At 37.4% G+C, this 14760-nt stretch overlaps 1 protein-coding gene across 10 annotated transcripts in view; it reads right to left on the bottom strand.

Annotated features, from left to right (window-relative positions):
• The window catches only part of Ido2 (indoleamine 2,3-dioxygenase 2), a 47462-nt gene extending 32772 nt beyond the window's left edge, over positions 1-14690 (bottom strand). For 3 of the 10 annotated variants that reach the window (XM_013076071.3, XM_021236775.2, XM_021236776.2), the window contains exons 1-3: positions 14263-14683; positions 8602-8729; positions 3486-3581 (exon numbers count right to left, since the gene is read on the bottom strand). In XM_013076071.3, the coding sequence (XP_012931525.2) occupies positions 3486-3581; positions 8602-8604 (99 nt within the window). In that variant the 5' untranslated portion in view covers positions 8605-8729; positions 14263-14683. Of the gene's footprint in view, positions 1-3485; positions 3582-8601; positions 8730-14239 lie in introns of all 10 variants that reach the window. The other 7 variants (XR_015453490.1, XM_087217360.1, XM_013076070.3 and 4 more) reach the window with 5 other exon arrangements.
• Positions 14691-14760: the final 70 nt, after the last annotated feature.

Genomic DNA, 14760 nt, shown 5'->3' with positions numbered 1-14760 from the left:
AATTCTACAGGTTCTGGGATGTGTGGAGCCCTGTGCCCACCATGGCTCACCATGTCAGGGGGCTCCCTGTACATTGCTCTGTAGTGAACTACCCTGTCCTCACCAATTGCTGGTGACCAGTGACAGTTTCCCTTTTCCCAGAATGCCATCTGAGTAGAAAATGTACAGTGTGCTGCTTTGGGTCTGACATGTTTGGTTTAGTTTAATGTATTTCAGGTCCATCTGTGCAGTTGCACAAATCAAAGTGTTATTTACTTACATCACTAAATAGTATCCTATTATATAGGATGGCTTTAGTTTAATTGGTTCATTCCTCTGTTGAGGGATATCTGAGTTGTTTCAAGTTTTTTATTTGTTTTATTTTTATTTTGGCTTTTTTGTTGATTATAAATGAAGCTATTATAACATTTCACATACATGTTTCACTGTGAACATAAACTCTCAATTTACTTGGATAAATACTTAGGAATGCTAATGCTGAATTTTATCCCAAGTCTATGCTTAGCTTTACAAGAGCTTTTATCAAGCTGTCTTTACATTCTCACCAGTAATGAGAAAAATATTGCTGTTGCTACATACCCTTTCCAGCATCTATAAGGACACCTTTTTATTATTTTTATGCACGGGAAATTCAATCCAGTTTACTAGTGAGTGTTTTAGCCTTTGCCTTTTCCAGCTTGCAATGCAAGCCACAGACTTGGCCCCAGGACACCAAATCCCCTGCAAGCATCCATGTGGCCAAGTCTGTCATTGTAAGAGGTGGAGACAGCTCTCACTGGCTTGTCAGGGCCTGGTCTTGCAGCTGAGCTGCATGAAGGTAACAGTGACACACTGTGGGCTCCCAACATTGTCTTCCTGTTATAAAAACTCAAATGTTTCTTGAGATCTGAAAAATTTTATTCTTGTAATTAGTTTGAAAGTTTTCTTTTCTTCCACTTCCATTAGTCTCTTTACAGGACATTTCTTACATGGAATTCATACCATCTGTGTGTCTATTTTAATATATTTTCATTTTTTCTGATGGTTTGCATGTCTTTGATTTTTGTTTTATGTTTATGAAACCCAAAGGAATCCTTAAATCCCATTTTTAAAACAATCAGTGTTTTACTTAATTTAATTGAATTTCAGTTTTTTGTGTGTTTGTTCCTTTGCTTTCAGAAATGCAGTCTGTTGATCATTTTACATGTCAGTCTTTATTAATTCATGAAGGCAATATCCTGGACACCAGTTAGAATTTTAAAAGCACAGATCTCATTTTTGGTTATTTATTAGAGGTCATTGGCTCTGTATGCCCATTAGGCCACCCTTTTCTTTTTTAAATCATCCATTATCTCTATATAGTTTGGTAACTTTGGTTTGTCCATCATATTCATGAGTACACATGTACAATTTATCAAAAGCAATGGCTAACTTGGCTCTCTACTTATTATATTTCCAGAATATGTCTGAACCTCTTAGAAAGCTCCCTGTGAACACATCCTCCTGGGAAATGTAAGTGGATGAATCTAAGCCAATGAACACATTTTGTTTCAGAATACAGATAGACAAACCAGGGGCCTTCCTGAGCAAGGTGGTTGGCCTGAACCAACTGTAAGATCAAATCTTAAACTCACCAATTATTTATCTGTACAGGTGAAATGCCTCAAAGGACAAGCATTTTTATTTATTGCTCCATTCATGGTAGTAGAAATAATTATAGTATTATCTCTTCACAACTAATTTCCAACTGTTCTAGCCCTCTGTTTTTGGTAATGTAAAGAAAAAGTGGTTTTATCTAGCTGGATATTTTATAAGAATCATTCATTGTTTATTTCTATCTTCACATGATATCTTTTGCTGTGTATCTATGTCTCTGCATCCAATTGCCCTCTTGCTATAAGGATAACAGTGATATTAGATTTACCATATACTGTAAAACAGTGTGATCTCATTTTCACTTGATCACAGCTGCAAAGATTCTATTTCTAAATAAGATCATTTCTACAAATATGTGTGTCAATTTTAGAGAGGCACTATTAAACCTAGCACAAATGTTAATTGATTTCAATTTCCTGTACTACCAGGAACTCCAAGTGAACAAGTCCTTCTCTTTATTAATGGCAGTTTGATCAGAGAAAGTCTGAGGAAACCTTGGCACCAAGGATCACATAGTTCACAAGTGCATTCTAGTCTGTCCATCTGTCCACTGTCCCAGGCTACCAACGCCCCTTTCTCTACCTTTCTGAGGTGGGAGAGCAAGCGGGGCTCATGGGTGTCTCCTTTTGCTTTTCTCGAATGCTTTTCATTGGTACTGAAACTTCTTTGTGAATCTGATGCACATTTTGCTTAATATAGTACAAAAGTCTTAAAGTTTTTACTCTATCCTTTATACTTTCCTGGACTTCCATATATTTTTCTTTCCTCTTCTTTCTATATTTATTTGGTCAGATCAATGAAAATTTTTATGTAACAGGCAAAGAAATTACTAGGTTTAGTTTGACATTTTTGTGGACACTGAAGTGAGCCTCTTATTTTTTTAGAGGGTTCTAATCTTGTGCTTTGTACAGAGCAGGAATTTGAAGTATTTTAAAGCGAATTTGTAATAATAGCCATTAATTTGAACATCAGCAAAGAAGAGTTCTGAAGGATGGAGAACCTCATGAAATTGCAACTGTGAAACTACATGGCACGATTATAGCAGTCACAGACCAGATAAGAAGGAAGCCATAGACACTTATTGAACATTGACAACTGCCAGGAACTGTGAGGTGGCCCCTTCAAAAGTCATTTGGTCGTCACAATGATACTATGAGATCAGAACTTCTCCCATTTTTTAAAGAAGTGAAATTCCAAGATTAAGAAATTTAAGACTACATGACCACTAAGTAACAAAATGAAGTAATTGCCCTTTTAAGGTAGTTTCAGTTTTCCTGGGACCAAGATGTTCCACTGTTCCTGACATAGTCTTGGGACAAATTGCTCTTTGTCATATATTGCTCATCATATACATAAATGCTTATATCATATTTGCCGACATAATTACCTCTGCAGGACTCATAGCCAACCATGACCTTATAACTGGAAAATTCTTCTGAGTCAGATACCGCTGACAGGATGCAGAACAGACTTGTGGAGAGGTGGGACCCTGACTGGTGAATGAGGTTCCTGAAATTTTCATTCTTTGCTTTTCCCAGGCTACACCTTTTCCATTAACTTATCTTCAATTCCCAGCCACATTCTTCTTTATAAAAACACTTCATGAGTACTTAGTATGTTCCAGGTATTGTTTATGGAAGCTCTGGAAGCTTTAGGGAAACACATGATCAGGAAGGAGTCATTGGGCTTATAGAAAAGCCAAGGTAGAGTTGTTGACAAACCCAATGGCCAGGATCAGTTCCCCGGGTCACCTGGCCCATTTCCACATGGCTGAAGAAAGACAGTGGGGTAGAGATGAAAACCAGGTGGAAAGACAGGGCTCACAAAAAGAGCAAGAACAGTACACTTACCTTGTTTACACAAGCACGAAGCTGGTGACTCTCAATCAAGTAAGGGAGCTTGTTGGCAATTTCCATCCAGGGCTGGTAATATTCAGGAAGTTCTTTCTGCATTTAGAATAGAAACATCTCAGTATTATTGATGTCTCTAGGAAGTAACTCTGAAGAGTAGTTGCCTTCAGATTTCAGACTTAAGGAGAACTGAAGTCATTTCAGTTCAATGAATGTTGAGAACTGACTAGTCCTCATGCCAAATAATGCAGAAGCATAGAGGATTCAGATACAATGTTTGTCCTTATGCAGTCTAGTAGGGAAGACAAATTTACTGTGGACAAATTGAACCTAAAGCTGCATAATATGTTTAATTTGTGTATAAGTTTCAGAATTTGCTAAAAAAAATAAGTAGGGCTAATTCTGTCAGTTGTGGGAAAATAAAGTGAAATAGTCATAAAATATGACAGTTGAGTATAGTTTTGGAGTAGGAACATGGCTTTTCTAGGTGGGAATTTGAAGGAAAGTAGAAAAGGCAGCGAGGATAGCAGGAAAGCAGATGTGTGTTCTTTTCAGACTATGAGTTATTCAGTATTGCTAGAGTGTAAAGCTCAAGAGAAAGGATTGGTGGAAGATGAATCTAGGAATTCAGATCATATGTGCTTTGTGTAGGTTATATAATTTTTTTCTTTTGTGTAAGTTGGTGTTAGCACTTCCACAAGTTTGATTTAAATTTCAGGAAGATAATTTTGTTTGTAGGATTTTACCATGTAAATCGCCTAAGGAAGCCTATGAAATAGTCCTCAAAGACTACACTTAAATGATGACAGTGAAGTTGGACAGAGTATGTACTTAAGATGTATTTGGAAAATAAGAAGGAAATGATGTAATGATTCCATGTGGAGATGGAAACTTAAGAAAATCTCTCCCTCAAATAACCACATTTGTGGGTCCTCTGGGTCACTCCTGTAGAAGGGAGTGTGGATTTCAGTGTCCCAGCTCTAACTCAGGGAATAGCTAATGACATCTGTTTTTATGAATCAGTTTTTATAGGAAGCCAGCCATCTCATGTATATATTCCGATGGTGCTTTTGGGTCAGAGCAGCAGAGTTGGGTAGCCCCAACAGAAAACACCTGATATCCAAAGCTTACAGCTTATTTGGCCCTTTCCCTAAGACCTTTCCAACACCTGCTCCAGCCCAATGATCTGGAACTCCTTTTTCCATGTACAACCTGTACAACTGAAGGCAGTGTTTTTATGTGATTAAATGAGTGAGAACACAAACTGAGATCAAAATGCTGTAAAGGTCAGAGAGTGAGTTTAAAGGTAGGGAACTTATTTTTAAATTTATTAAGTTTAAATTATCTGTGGAGCCAAATAGGGTGGTATACACCTGAAATCCCAGCTACTCAGGAGATTGAAGCAGGATGATCACATGTTTGAGACCAGGAATGGGGGGCCTTGTAGTGTGGCTGATTGGTAGAGTGCTTGTCTATCATGTAGAAGGTCCTGAGTTCCATCCCAAGTACTACAAAAAGTTAAAATTAAAATAAACATAAAAGTCTGTGAAACCCAACGTTACGACTGTACTGAGAAGTCTGAAGTTCAATATAAAATTTATATGAGACTATAACTGCAGAAAAACTGAAAACAAAAGTATATAAATTGTTTCTGAAGATTTGCAAATTGAAACAGGAAGAAAGCCTAAATTAGCACACCAGGGAAAACTCACAGGACAGTTACAGAAATTGAATCCACTAATACAAATGAAAAGGAAAGTTCTGGATGTTTGACAAACCATAAGAGATTAACCATGTAGAAGTAAGGCATTAGAGGATTTCCCAGAAGTAGACAATCATCAGAAAGCCAAGGCAAGAATGCTTCATTTAGAAAACAAAACTAGAAGTCCCTAATATACACGAATTTCTCTACATGGTGTAGAGTCAGGGTTAAGGCCAGGGCCAAGGAGTAGGGTTCAAATGTTAATGTTTTGACAAAGTAAGGAAAATATAGTGCTTTTTTGATAGAAACAGTAGTAAAGGGAGAATTTGAGAGCGACGTGTCTTAAGAATAAGATACATGGTCAGTTATAGTCCGCTACTTTTAAGAGGGAAAGATGTAATACTGGAGAGACAGGGGAATGTTTAAAGTAGGAGGTGATGGAAGAAGGGGAGAGGGGATGAAGAGTCAGATGGGACATGTGGCCCTGATGTGGTGAAAGGAGGTCAGATGTTGAAGGGGCTCACTTTTTAGGAGCTCATCTTCTCAGTACATTGGAGTGAAGTCTTGGTTGTGTGACTTGAGGATGGGGTAGGAATTAAATTAGTAATAGAGGGGAAAGGAAAGGGAACTAAACATACACACATCTAGATAGTAAGAAGGTACATTGAGAACTCAGGGAAGTGTGGAACTATAAAGTTGGAGAGGCAGAGACCTATCAGCTACCCAGATATCACTTATTACACCTGTGTCCTGAGGGTCTGTGAGAAAGCTGGGCTCAGGCTCCTAATTAATTTGTAACTGTGGTATATTGAATGTCCTGCTATACTCTCTGAAAACTATAGATTTTATTTAATCTCCTTTCTATCTTTGGCCCTGAATCAATCCAAGACAGACTGGGCACCTTTTACTGGCTTTGACAACAAATCAAATTATCCCAGTTTTAAGTGTTTTGTCTTCACCGTAGATGTGGGTGTTGATATGGAGGATGTCACACATGCTCCTGTATTCTCTGAGCATATCAGGTTTTGGTAGGCACAGGATACTCTGCTTCCCTTGATCTTGTCCCAGAGAAAAAAATGTTGATAAGAAGGATTGTGTCATTTTTTCTAGCAAAAACTCAGCTACAAGTACAGAAATGAAGAAAGCTGATAACTAAACTGATAAAAGTTTAGGAATTTACAAAACAGTGGCAGAGCAAAGATGCTAGCAAGAATACAGGCAGAAGCTGGGGATATAGTTCAGCAGTACAGCGCTTGCCTAATGTGCAAAAGTCTGGGTTAGAGTCCCAGGAAAACACACACACACATACACACACATACATACACATACACACACATATACACACACGCGAAGGCAGGCAGATTTGTGATGAACTAACTGAACTGGCAACTTATTTTTCAGCTTCCCTCTATGATGTATATGTTTATGAACAAAAACTGAATTCAGTGAAAATATAATAGAGTAGTAGACTTGACATTAATTTTGTAACATAAAACCAAAGTTACAGAATCATGGTATTCAGAAGTTGCCTTTCAAGTGAGCCTCAAGACAAGAAGCTGTAACTAAATTATTACCTCTCTTCTTTCTTTGATGCCTAGATAAGAAATCATAGGAAAGTCCCCTGAATTTTGGCTTCCTGACTTGCATGAAAATTCCTAAATACTTCATTTTATTAACTGAGGATTTGAATTGTACTTTTCTTTAATATCTACTTTTCTTAGGGCAAATACTTTCCTTCTTCCTTTGTACATCCACTTCCTTTTTAAAGTCTAAGGTTTGAATTTCTGTATCACCCCAATTTAAAAAATGAGACTCTCAAAGTGTGGGCCCCAGTCTAGCAGTATCAGCACGACTGGATTTTGTCAGACATGCAAATTCCTGGGCTCCATCCTGGGCATCCTGGACCAGACACCAAGGTGGGACCAACCTCTCTCTTATTGTCCCTCCAGCTGACCAATGCACACTAAAATTGAAAACTTGTGAAGACCAACCCTGCAAGTAATTCTGAAGGGAATAAAGGATTTGAAAAGTAATTTACAATCAATTTTAAATGTTTTCTGCCTTTTAGCTTTTCCTCTAGAAATTGGAGAAAGTGGTGAATTATGTCAATGACTTTCTGTTGTCAGAGTTTAAGTTCCAGTATGAGAGATGGGACAAGTGGAGTCTCACTAACCAACACTTCCTTCATAGATAATTATGTCCTGTGTTTTAAAGCCTACAAAGTATTCTAATTAGTTACTGGCGAGTATTTTGAATTACTTATAATTTTTCTCAATGATTAACAACTTGGAACAGTAATCCTTGCTCATATCTTTTTGACATTTTCTTATTATTTCCTTAGGACAAATTCCTAAAAGTAGATCTTCTGGATTAGTATTACATACATGTAAAAAGTTGAAAACAACTTTCATTCCTTACAGAAAAATTACATCAGATGATTATTACACTTGCAAAGTATAATTTAAAAATATGGCTGTTTAAAAATTTAAAAATTCATTACAGTAAAAGACACACTCATATTAGTCCCCCTCAAAATACTCCTCATCACTCTGAACACACTTATTCCACCATTCTTGTCTCTTTTTCAGCAGTTCTGAAAGTGTTTTCCTGTCTTAACTAGGAGTGATAAAAATACAGCCAATGCTGCTGCCAAGTACTACCCAATAGAAAGGCAGGCTGGTAAAAATATTGTAGTCTGTCCTCAGCCACCTTATTCGCTGGATCTGTGAACATGTGATTTCTAGTTCTTCCCTTAAGTCAAAATGATCACTAAGAGTCATCTTGAATCAATTCAGGACATCCAGGCAGCCACAACAATACATTCATATTGCATATTAGAAGTGGCAATTCATCTATGTTTCTGGTGACATTAAGCATTACTAATATTTTTGTTTTATGTTTTTAAGATTTGACTGGTATTAATTGCATTACAATTTCATAGTTTTTAATATTAAATAGTACTAAATTCATTAATACCTTATCTCAAGCATGATGCTTTTAAAAATGTAATCAACACATATGACAGAATATTCAAAATATGAAGTCTATAAAGCACAAAATACAAAATATCCTAATTCTCATCCTCCTCTCTAGCAAGTATGACTCTTCAAAGTTTCTTGTGTGGTTTTCTATATGCTGTATAGAATATATACCACACAGATTGCTATCAATTTGCTACCCATTCCATTCTTAAATTTTACATTTCTGTGACTGCTAATGAGTTTGAAAAGATTTTCACCTACTTTGGTTATTATATTTTGATGTGTATATTTGGAACAGCTATTCCTAATGGAGTACTCAAATCATGCTTATCTAATCTCAACATCATTTCTTTTAATACCTTTTAGTTTTATCACAGATGCTTGTTTTTCATTTATCTGCACTGTGTTCTAAGTGCTGTGAGTTAGGACTTACCATTTCACCATTTCCAATTTGGAAGAGAGGAAGTTCAATCCCAGAGAGGTCAGATGACTTTTCTCCATTTCACATCTGCTTCCTGGCCAGCTCTTCTGTCTCAAAGTTCAGTGCACTGCCCAACACCTCTTCAGATTTAAACACAGAGAGGAACCTGTTGTTTCTTATCCCTTGTCTCAATAAGACCAGGTGGCCTCAGAAGACCTCACCCCTCAGGAGGCCAAGTGGAATGACAGGAACAACAAAACCATTTTTGTTTTCCTTTCTTTTTGGAAATCAATTTCTCATTTTATACTTGTTTTTCCAGGCTTTTGCATTCAATTTCAATTTTCAAAAAGCTTAAAAAGTGACTCGTTTAAGTACAAAATTTGTGTCAAAATATATTTAGCTCATTAAGGCTGAAATCAGAAGCATGGAAAAGATGGTTCAAAGGGAACTTGAGGAATTATGGAGTTTTGAGAAAATATTCGAAATAAATTTGCCAGATTAAATACATGGCCAGTTAATGTCAGTAAAGCAGTACAATCTAAAGCATAAGGGTTATTTTTTTCTCAACAAAAATCTTTTGGAGCTCAGAAATCTACAAATTAACATGTTATATCCAATATTGGCTCCTAATGAATAGCAAGTAACAGGGACATCTTTTATGGTTAATGATCCTACAGTAAGACTGTTAGACTTCGATGACATTGACAGGGTCCATGGCCAGCCTTTCACTTTAATTTGGATAATTTTTCTTAACATATTTGCAATCTAAAGTATAACATATTTTTAAAATATCCTTTACTGAAACAATAAACTCTGTGTTAGATTTAACACTTAACTAAAAAGTTAACTAAACTTAAAAGTTAACTTAACTTTTTTGGCTAAGAAAATAGTACAGTGAGAGTTAAACATAAAAACTTGAGGGAAAATAAACCAGAAAAATATCTACAGAAAAGGCGGGGAATGGAAAGAAACTGGCAGGATATTGCACCAAAGTAAAGTGGAAGTAAAGATAGTGAAGAGCCTTGTGTAATATAATAAACATTTGAGTGTATGTTAACAAGCTCCTGGAGTGTGTTAAAGAGCAGAGTGTCATGGTCGATTTCATTTTAAAAAATTAACCTGCCTGCCATTCAGAGTGTTTTTCAGCTGGCCAAGAGCAAGGATAAAGAAACAAGGAAGAAGGCAGCAGATCAGGGGATATAGAATGATAGACTGAACTAGGTCGAGCCAGAGAAATGTGGTCAGCTAGGAAATATGCTTAAGAGATGGAGATGAATTCATTACCAAGAACCTTGTTAATGGTGAAAGCTACTGTGAGGAGCAGAGGTGGAGTCAGTTACCAAGGGGCCCTGTACAATGCAGACATTTCCATGGCTTTATTCCTATCTGTACATGGTACATGTTATAAAGAGTTTGTAATACAAGAAAAGCTGTATTCTTAATGAAATATAAGAGATTACAAATAAATTTTGCCGATGCATTTGAAAATTTCAGTTTTAATTTAGATTTGGGAAATTATAAAATATCCTTTTTTTGTCTAGGACTATGGAGCTTCATTGACTAAAAAGCTTGGAGGAAATAGAAAATGTAATTTAAAATTTACCACCTACAGTGTCTTTAGTGCAAAGATCTAGGATGTATTATCTGATAGCTTTCCTGCTCCATAGTGCAGATAGCAATGAGAAGGCAGCTAACACATCTCATGAAAATCAACTCAAGATTAAACCTTCAATTAATAATGCTAATCAAAGCTACTGGCCATGATTTTTGTGTCCCTGTGTTTCACTGACCATTTTAATTTTCTTTATTTTAAAATTTAAATTTTAAACTTTTATTTATTTATATTATTTATGTATTGAATACTAATACTTGTTTTGGTGCTGGGCCTGAACTCAGGGCCTTGCTCATGCCAGGCAAACCTTCTACCATTGAATTACCTCTGCTCCATCCTTGACCATTGTATATTTTACATTGTCAATTTTCATTGCTTTTTCCTTTTCATCCCTGTAAAGTTGGGGTTGGGGATCTCTGGACAGGACAGTATTTTTTGTAATCATTGCTGTTCCATCATCCTTCTCCCCTTTACCTTTTCTCTCCACTTCCTGCAGTGGGTGAGGTGATAACCCTTCTAAAAATAAGACACATCCACCTGGAAAGTTTAAATCCGAGCTGAGAACATCTTCGAGTTGCCTTGTTTAAAATTTCATGGTGAGCAACCCCCTACCTCCACTTCCTTCTGCCTGTTTGTCTAATTCCCCTCATCTCTACCCTCTTTTCTTGGTTCCTTTATTACTGCACAAAAATTCATACTTCATCCATTCTACTCCTTCCCATCCTCAAACACATTTTTAAAACTAGATCTATATTAACTATTATCAAATATGATTTCTTTTTCTTTGTTGCTACTATGGTACCATTATTGTCTGAAATCCCCATTTGGCATTGATCAGCCATGCTCCCAGAAATGCAATCATTGTTCAAAGAAATATCTCAACTCTTCCAATCTATAATTTCTGTCTAGAAAATGTACCCTACCGTGGCAATTAATTTTGTTTTCTTCTAACCAGCTGGAGCCCACTGCTTCTGTCAAGCGCTTTGAATTTTTACATGCAGTCATTTTTCCTGAAGTGCTGATTGATCACAATAAAGAATAAGCTCTAACATCTTCACAGCTATTTACACCAATCCTTTTCTCCTGCCCAAAAAGTTCACATAATGCATCTCCTTTATTTTCATATGTAAACTACTTCCTGGTCTTTCCTAGTACTTCCCTGAGCCACACACCCTCTTTTCCACAGCTGGCCTCCTATGTGTGGCCCCTCCTCTCTCCCAGTACCACTTTGGTGGCTCCTGCTGTATTTCACTCCATCTGGGGTTCCAGCACTGAGGCAAGGTAGGCCTCAGATTCAGAATTAACTGAGTGGAGCTCTGAATTGGCATTTTTTAAAATTGCCTACGGAACTTTGGCGAGCAGCCCAGGATCCATGCTCTAAGCTAGCTTGCTCTTAATAGAGTTTCCTGAGAGGAAACTCTTCAAATACTAGTTGCACGGTATCATCTTACCAGATGTATTAAATCCAAATTTCAGAGCTCAACATTTGAGATCTCCCTGTTTTCCTACCTTGGTTCCTGCTTTTCTGCCAAGCTCTTATAATCTTTGTCTAAAGAGAAATTACCAACTCCCCCCCCCACACACACACACATCCTTGCATGTACACATGTAGGTCACATAATCTGGCAAAGGATTTTTGTGGTATATTTACAGTTAGGAGTCTGTGAGATGCTAAGTTTTCATACTGAAAGTTTTCATTCATTCTGAAATGTCAGAACTTGGAAATGCTTGAGTTTATAGAAACAATGGGATAGAATATTTTGAATGAAGTCAGTCTCCTCCTCTCTCGCTAGAGTATTTTCTTCTTCATTAGCTTGACCCTATTTTTTTCAGAGACTTTAAGTCTACAGTAAGAAGCCCAAGGTCATATGGAAGAGATCCTGAAAGAACACACTGAGCCCAGCTGACGTGAAGGAACATGTGTCCTTGACCCAGAGGCCAGAAGAGCCTGGCTATGCCTCTGAGGATGTGCACCCACTACAGTCCCAATCTGTGCCCGGTCGCAACACTGCTGCCTGCAGCGCTGGAACCAAGTGTGTCCTGAGCTCTGAGGAAACCTGGGCCTTTTCTTATGAAATGTTCCTTCTTCTACACCTCCCCCCAAAAAGGAGATATTTTAAATTCTCACATGAATGAAAATCAAAACTGAAAGAAAAGATTAGCATTTGAGAGTTCTGGAAAATATGACTACCACAAAGTGGAACTAGGAAATGTTTTTACAAGAGCTCAGAAGTGGAAGTTTCTTCTAAGGGAAATCCATCAATTAAACCACAACACAGATTCTATCAGGCTCAGAACGTCGCAAACACTTGATGTTGTTACTGTTTCTCTTCTGCTTTAGATATTTAGGAAACAACAGTAAGGGGAACTCTACAATTGTGGCCCTGCCTAACGCTTACCTCCTTTGCAATATTATTTTACACATTTTGGGCACACTTTTAATTTCAACTAAATGTGTTGGTCTATTAGCCCTTTCTTCCTTGTCAACTAGAGAGGATGATGTTATTATTCCTGAGTTAACACTCCAAGTTATACACACAGACTGGAGTTTTTAACAAACCCTGGACTAAGAGTCCCAAGAACTGGCTTCCAGTCCTTACTCTGGATCTATCATTATGTTTGCATCCATGATTCATAGTAGTATTGTGAGCACGATTGTAAACACAGGTCAGTTTGTGACTCAGTCAGAGCCACAGTAGGTGCTAAGTGTGAATTAAGGTAGCTGACTCATTCTGGCTTGCCCGGGACTTTTCTCAGAAAGTCCTGCTTCTCAGGAATCAGATCAGTATCTAGCAAGTGGAAACAGCTGGCTACCATAGGGGTGGCCTGGGGGCACCTGATCCAGGGCTCAGGACTGCAGCCCCACACACTGTCCCCTCAGCAGGGAACTGCAGCTCTGTGACTAGACTGCACAGCCAACTGCTCCCTAAAGAGAACTTCTGAGATCAGTAAGTGGTTCTTATCTTCATTTAAATTCCTACAGTAATACCTCAAACGTTAAAAAAAAAAAAAAAAAAAATCACAGGAGCAGCTAGTTAGCAAAGTTCAATGAATTCCAGATCGTTCGTTGATCATAAATAAGTGGTTGGATTAGGCTGGGAGTTTTCTAATAAATAATTATGATGACTGCAAAAATCATCTCCCTAGCTTTTTAACTAAATGGCCTTGGCCCTTATTTATAAAGTGGTTGGAAAAAGATGCCAAGGGTCCTAAGGACCAGTTCTGCATTTGCAGCTAATAGGACTTTGGGCATGCCATTCTTTCTGGACTTCAAGTAGCCCAAATATGCAGAAGGGCACAAGAATGGATTTAGTTGGTTTCCAAGAACTCTTGCAGTTTAGTATTGTATATCTCAGAGCACATTTAATTAAAAAATATATAGCAATGATAAGAACTAGCTGGTAAAACAACTGCATAACAGGTTTTACTCTGAGTAGAATTAAGAATTTAGTAGTAGTCTTTGTTTTCAAAGTTTCCTTCCTCTTCTTAGAAATTTCTGATACCGTCTAATCCTTTTCAGCAGCTCTAGAAAGACCGAAGTTCCCTGCTGTTCTCTTTTTCTTCCACCAACAAGTTAAGACAAATTTTTGTATCAAGATGTCAAAAGCAGGGACTTAGTCCTTACTAAGGAGTAAGCTCTCCCAGAATTTATGTTCCAAACATGTATCTAATCCAAAAGATTGGATCTATAATGGGGAATTCCATCTCTTTCTTGTTCAAGGAAACCATACATCATGTGGGAGAATGTACCTGGAAGCACCACACTACCATTCTTGAGGCTATTTGTCTGTACAACTTATCTTTAAACAGTCTTTTCCTTGATAACTAACAATTTTCTACTAATTTTTCTGGCTTCAAAGCATTGTATTTGAACAGTCTTCAGCTAGAGCTATCACATCTCTTTCTCTTTTTTTTGGCAGTTACACCCTGTTATTTATAGCATGTTCCTTAGATTAACAATATGGTATATACATTACATGTCTCTAAATGGCTACATAAATTGAAAAAAAAAAAAACCCAAAATCTCAAGACACCTACCTGTTCCAAGGGCCTATGCTTACCAGAGGATTTGGAAGAAGAAAGCCATACTCTTCAGAAATGTGGTATCTTCCTAAACACAATGGCAGTGTTGTCTTCAAATTCTGTCTTTGAGGCTCCATAATTTTGTTCCTGATACCTGCACAGAAGCTGCCACTGCAGAAGCAACTGATCCAAATAATCAAAGACCCAGGGGAAGGGAGCTTCAAAACTGAATCCACTGGTTGTCTTTAGTAGTATGGTGGAACTTTGTCCTGAGGTTGAATTCCAGCCTGTCAGGACCTTGCTCTGAGACAAAGTTGAGCAAACAATTAAAGACTACTGGTTGAAACAAACAGGCAAACAAACCAACTCCAAGAAAATCCCTCCTTTCCTTTCATGTACATGCAAAAGAGAAAATTGCTTTTAAACCCAGAGACAAATATGTTCACATTTGAGAATGGGGAAGTGAGCTAGACTTTTATTTATGGCTGATCAAATCCTTCACTGACATGATGCTGATTCATGATGAATGTTGACAA

Source organism: Heterocephalus glaber, unplaced genomic scaffold, assembly GCF_053883595.1.
Source record: "Heterocephalus glaber isolate CG9 unplaced genomic scaffold, H.glaber_assembly_v1.0 deba00001461, whole genome shotgun sequence".
NCBI lineage: Eukaryota > Metazoa > Chordata > Mammalia > Rodentia > Bathyergidae > Heterocephalus > Heterocephalus glaber.
Note: the sequence above shows the minus strand (reverse complement) of the source record. Positions and strands in the feature narration are given on the sequence as shown.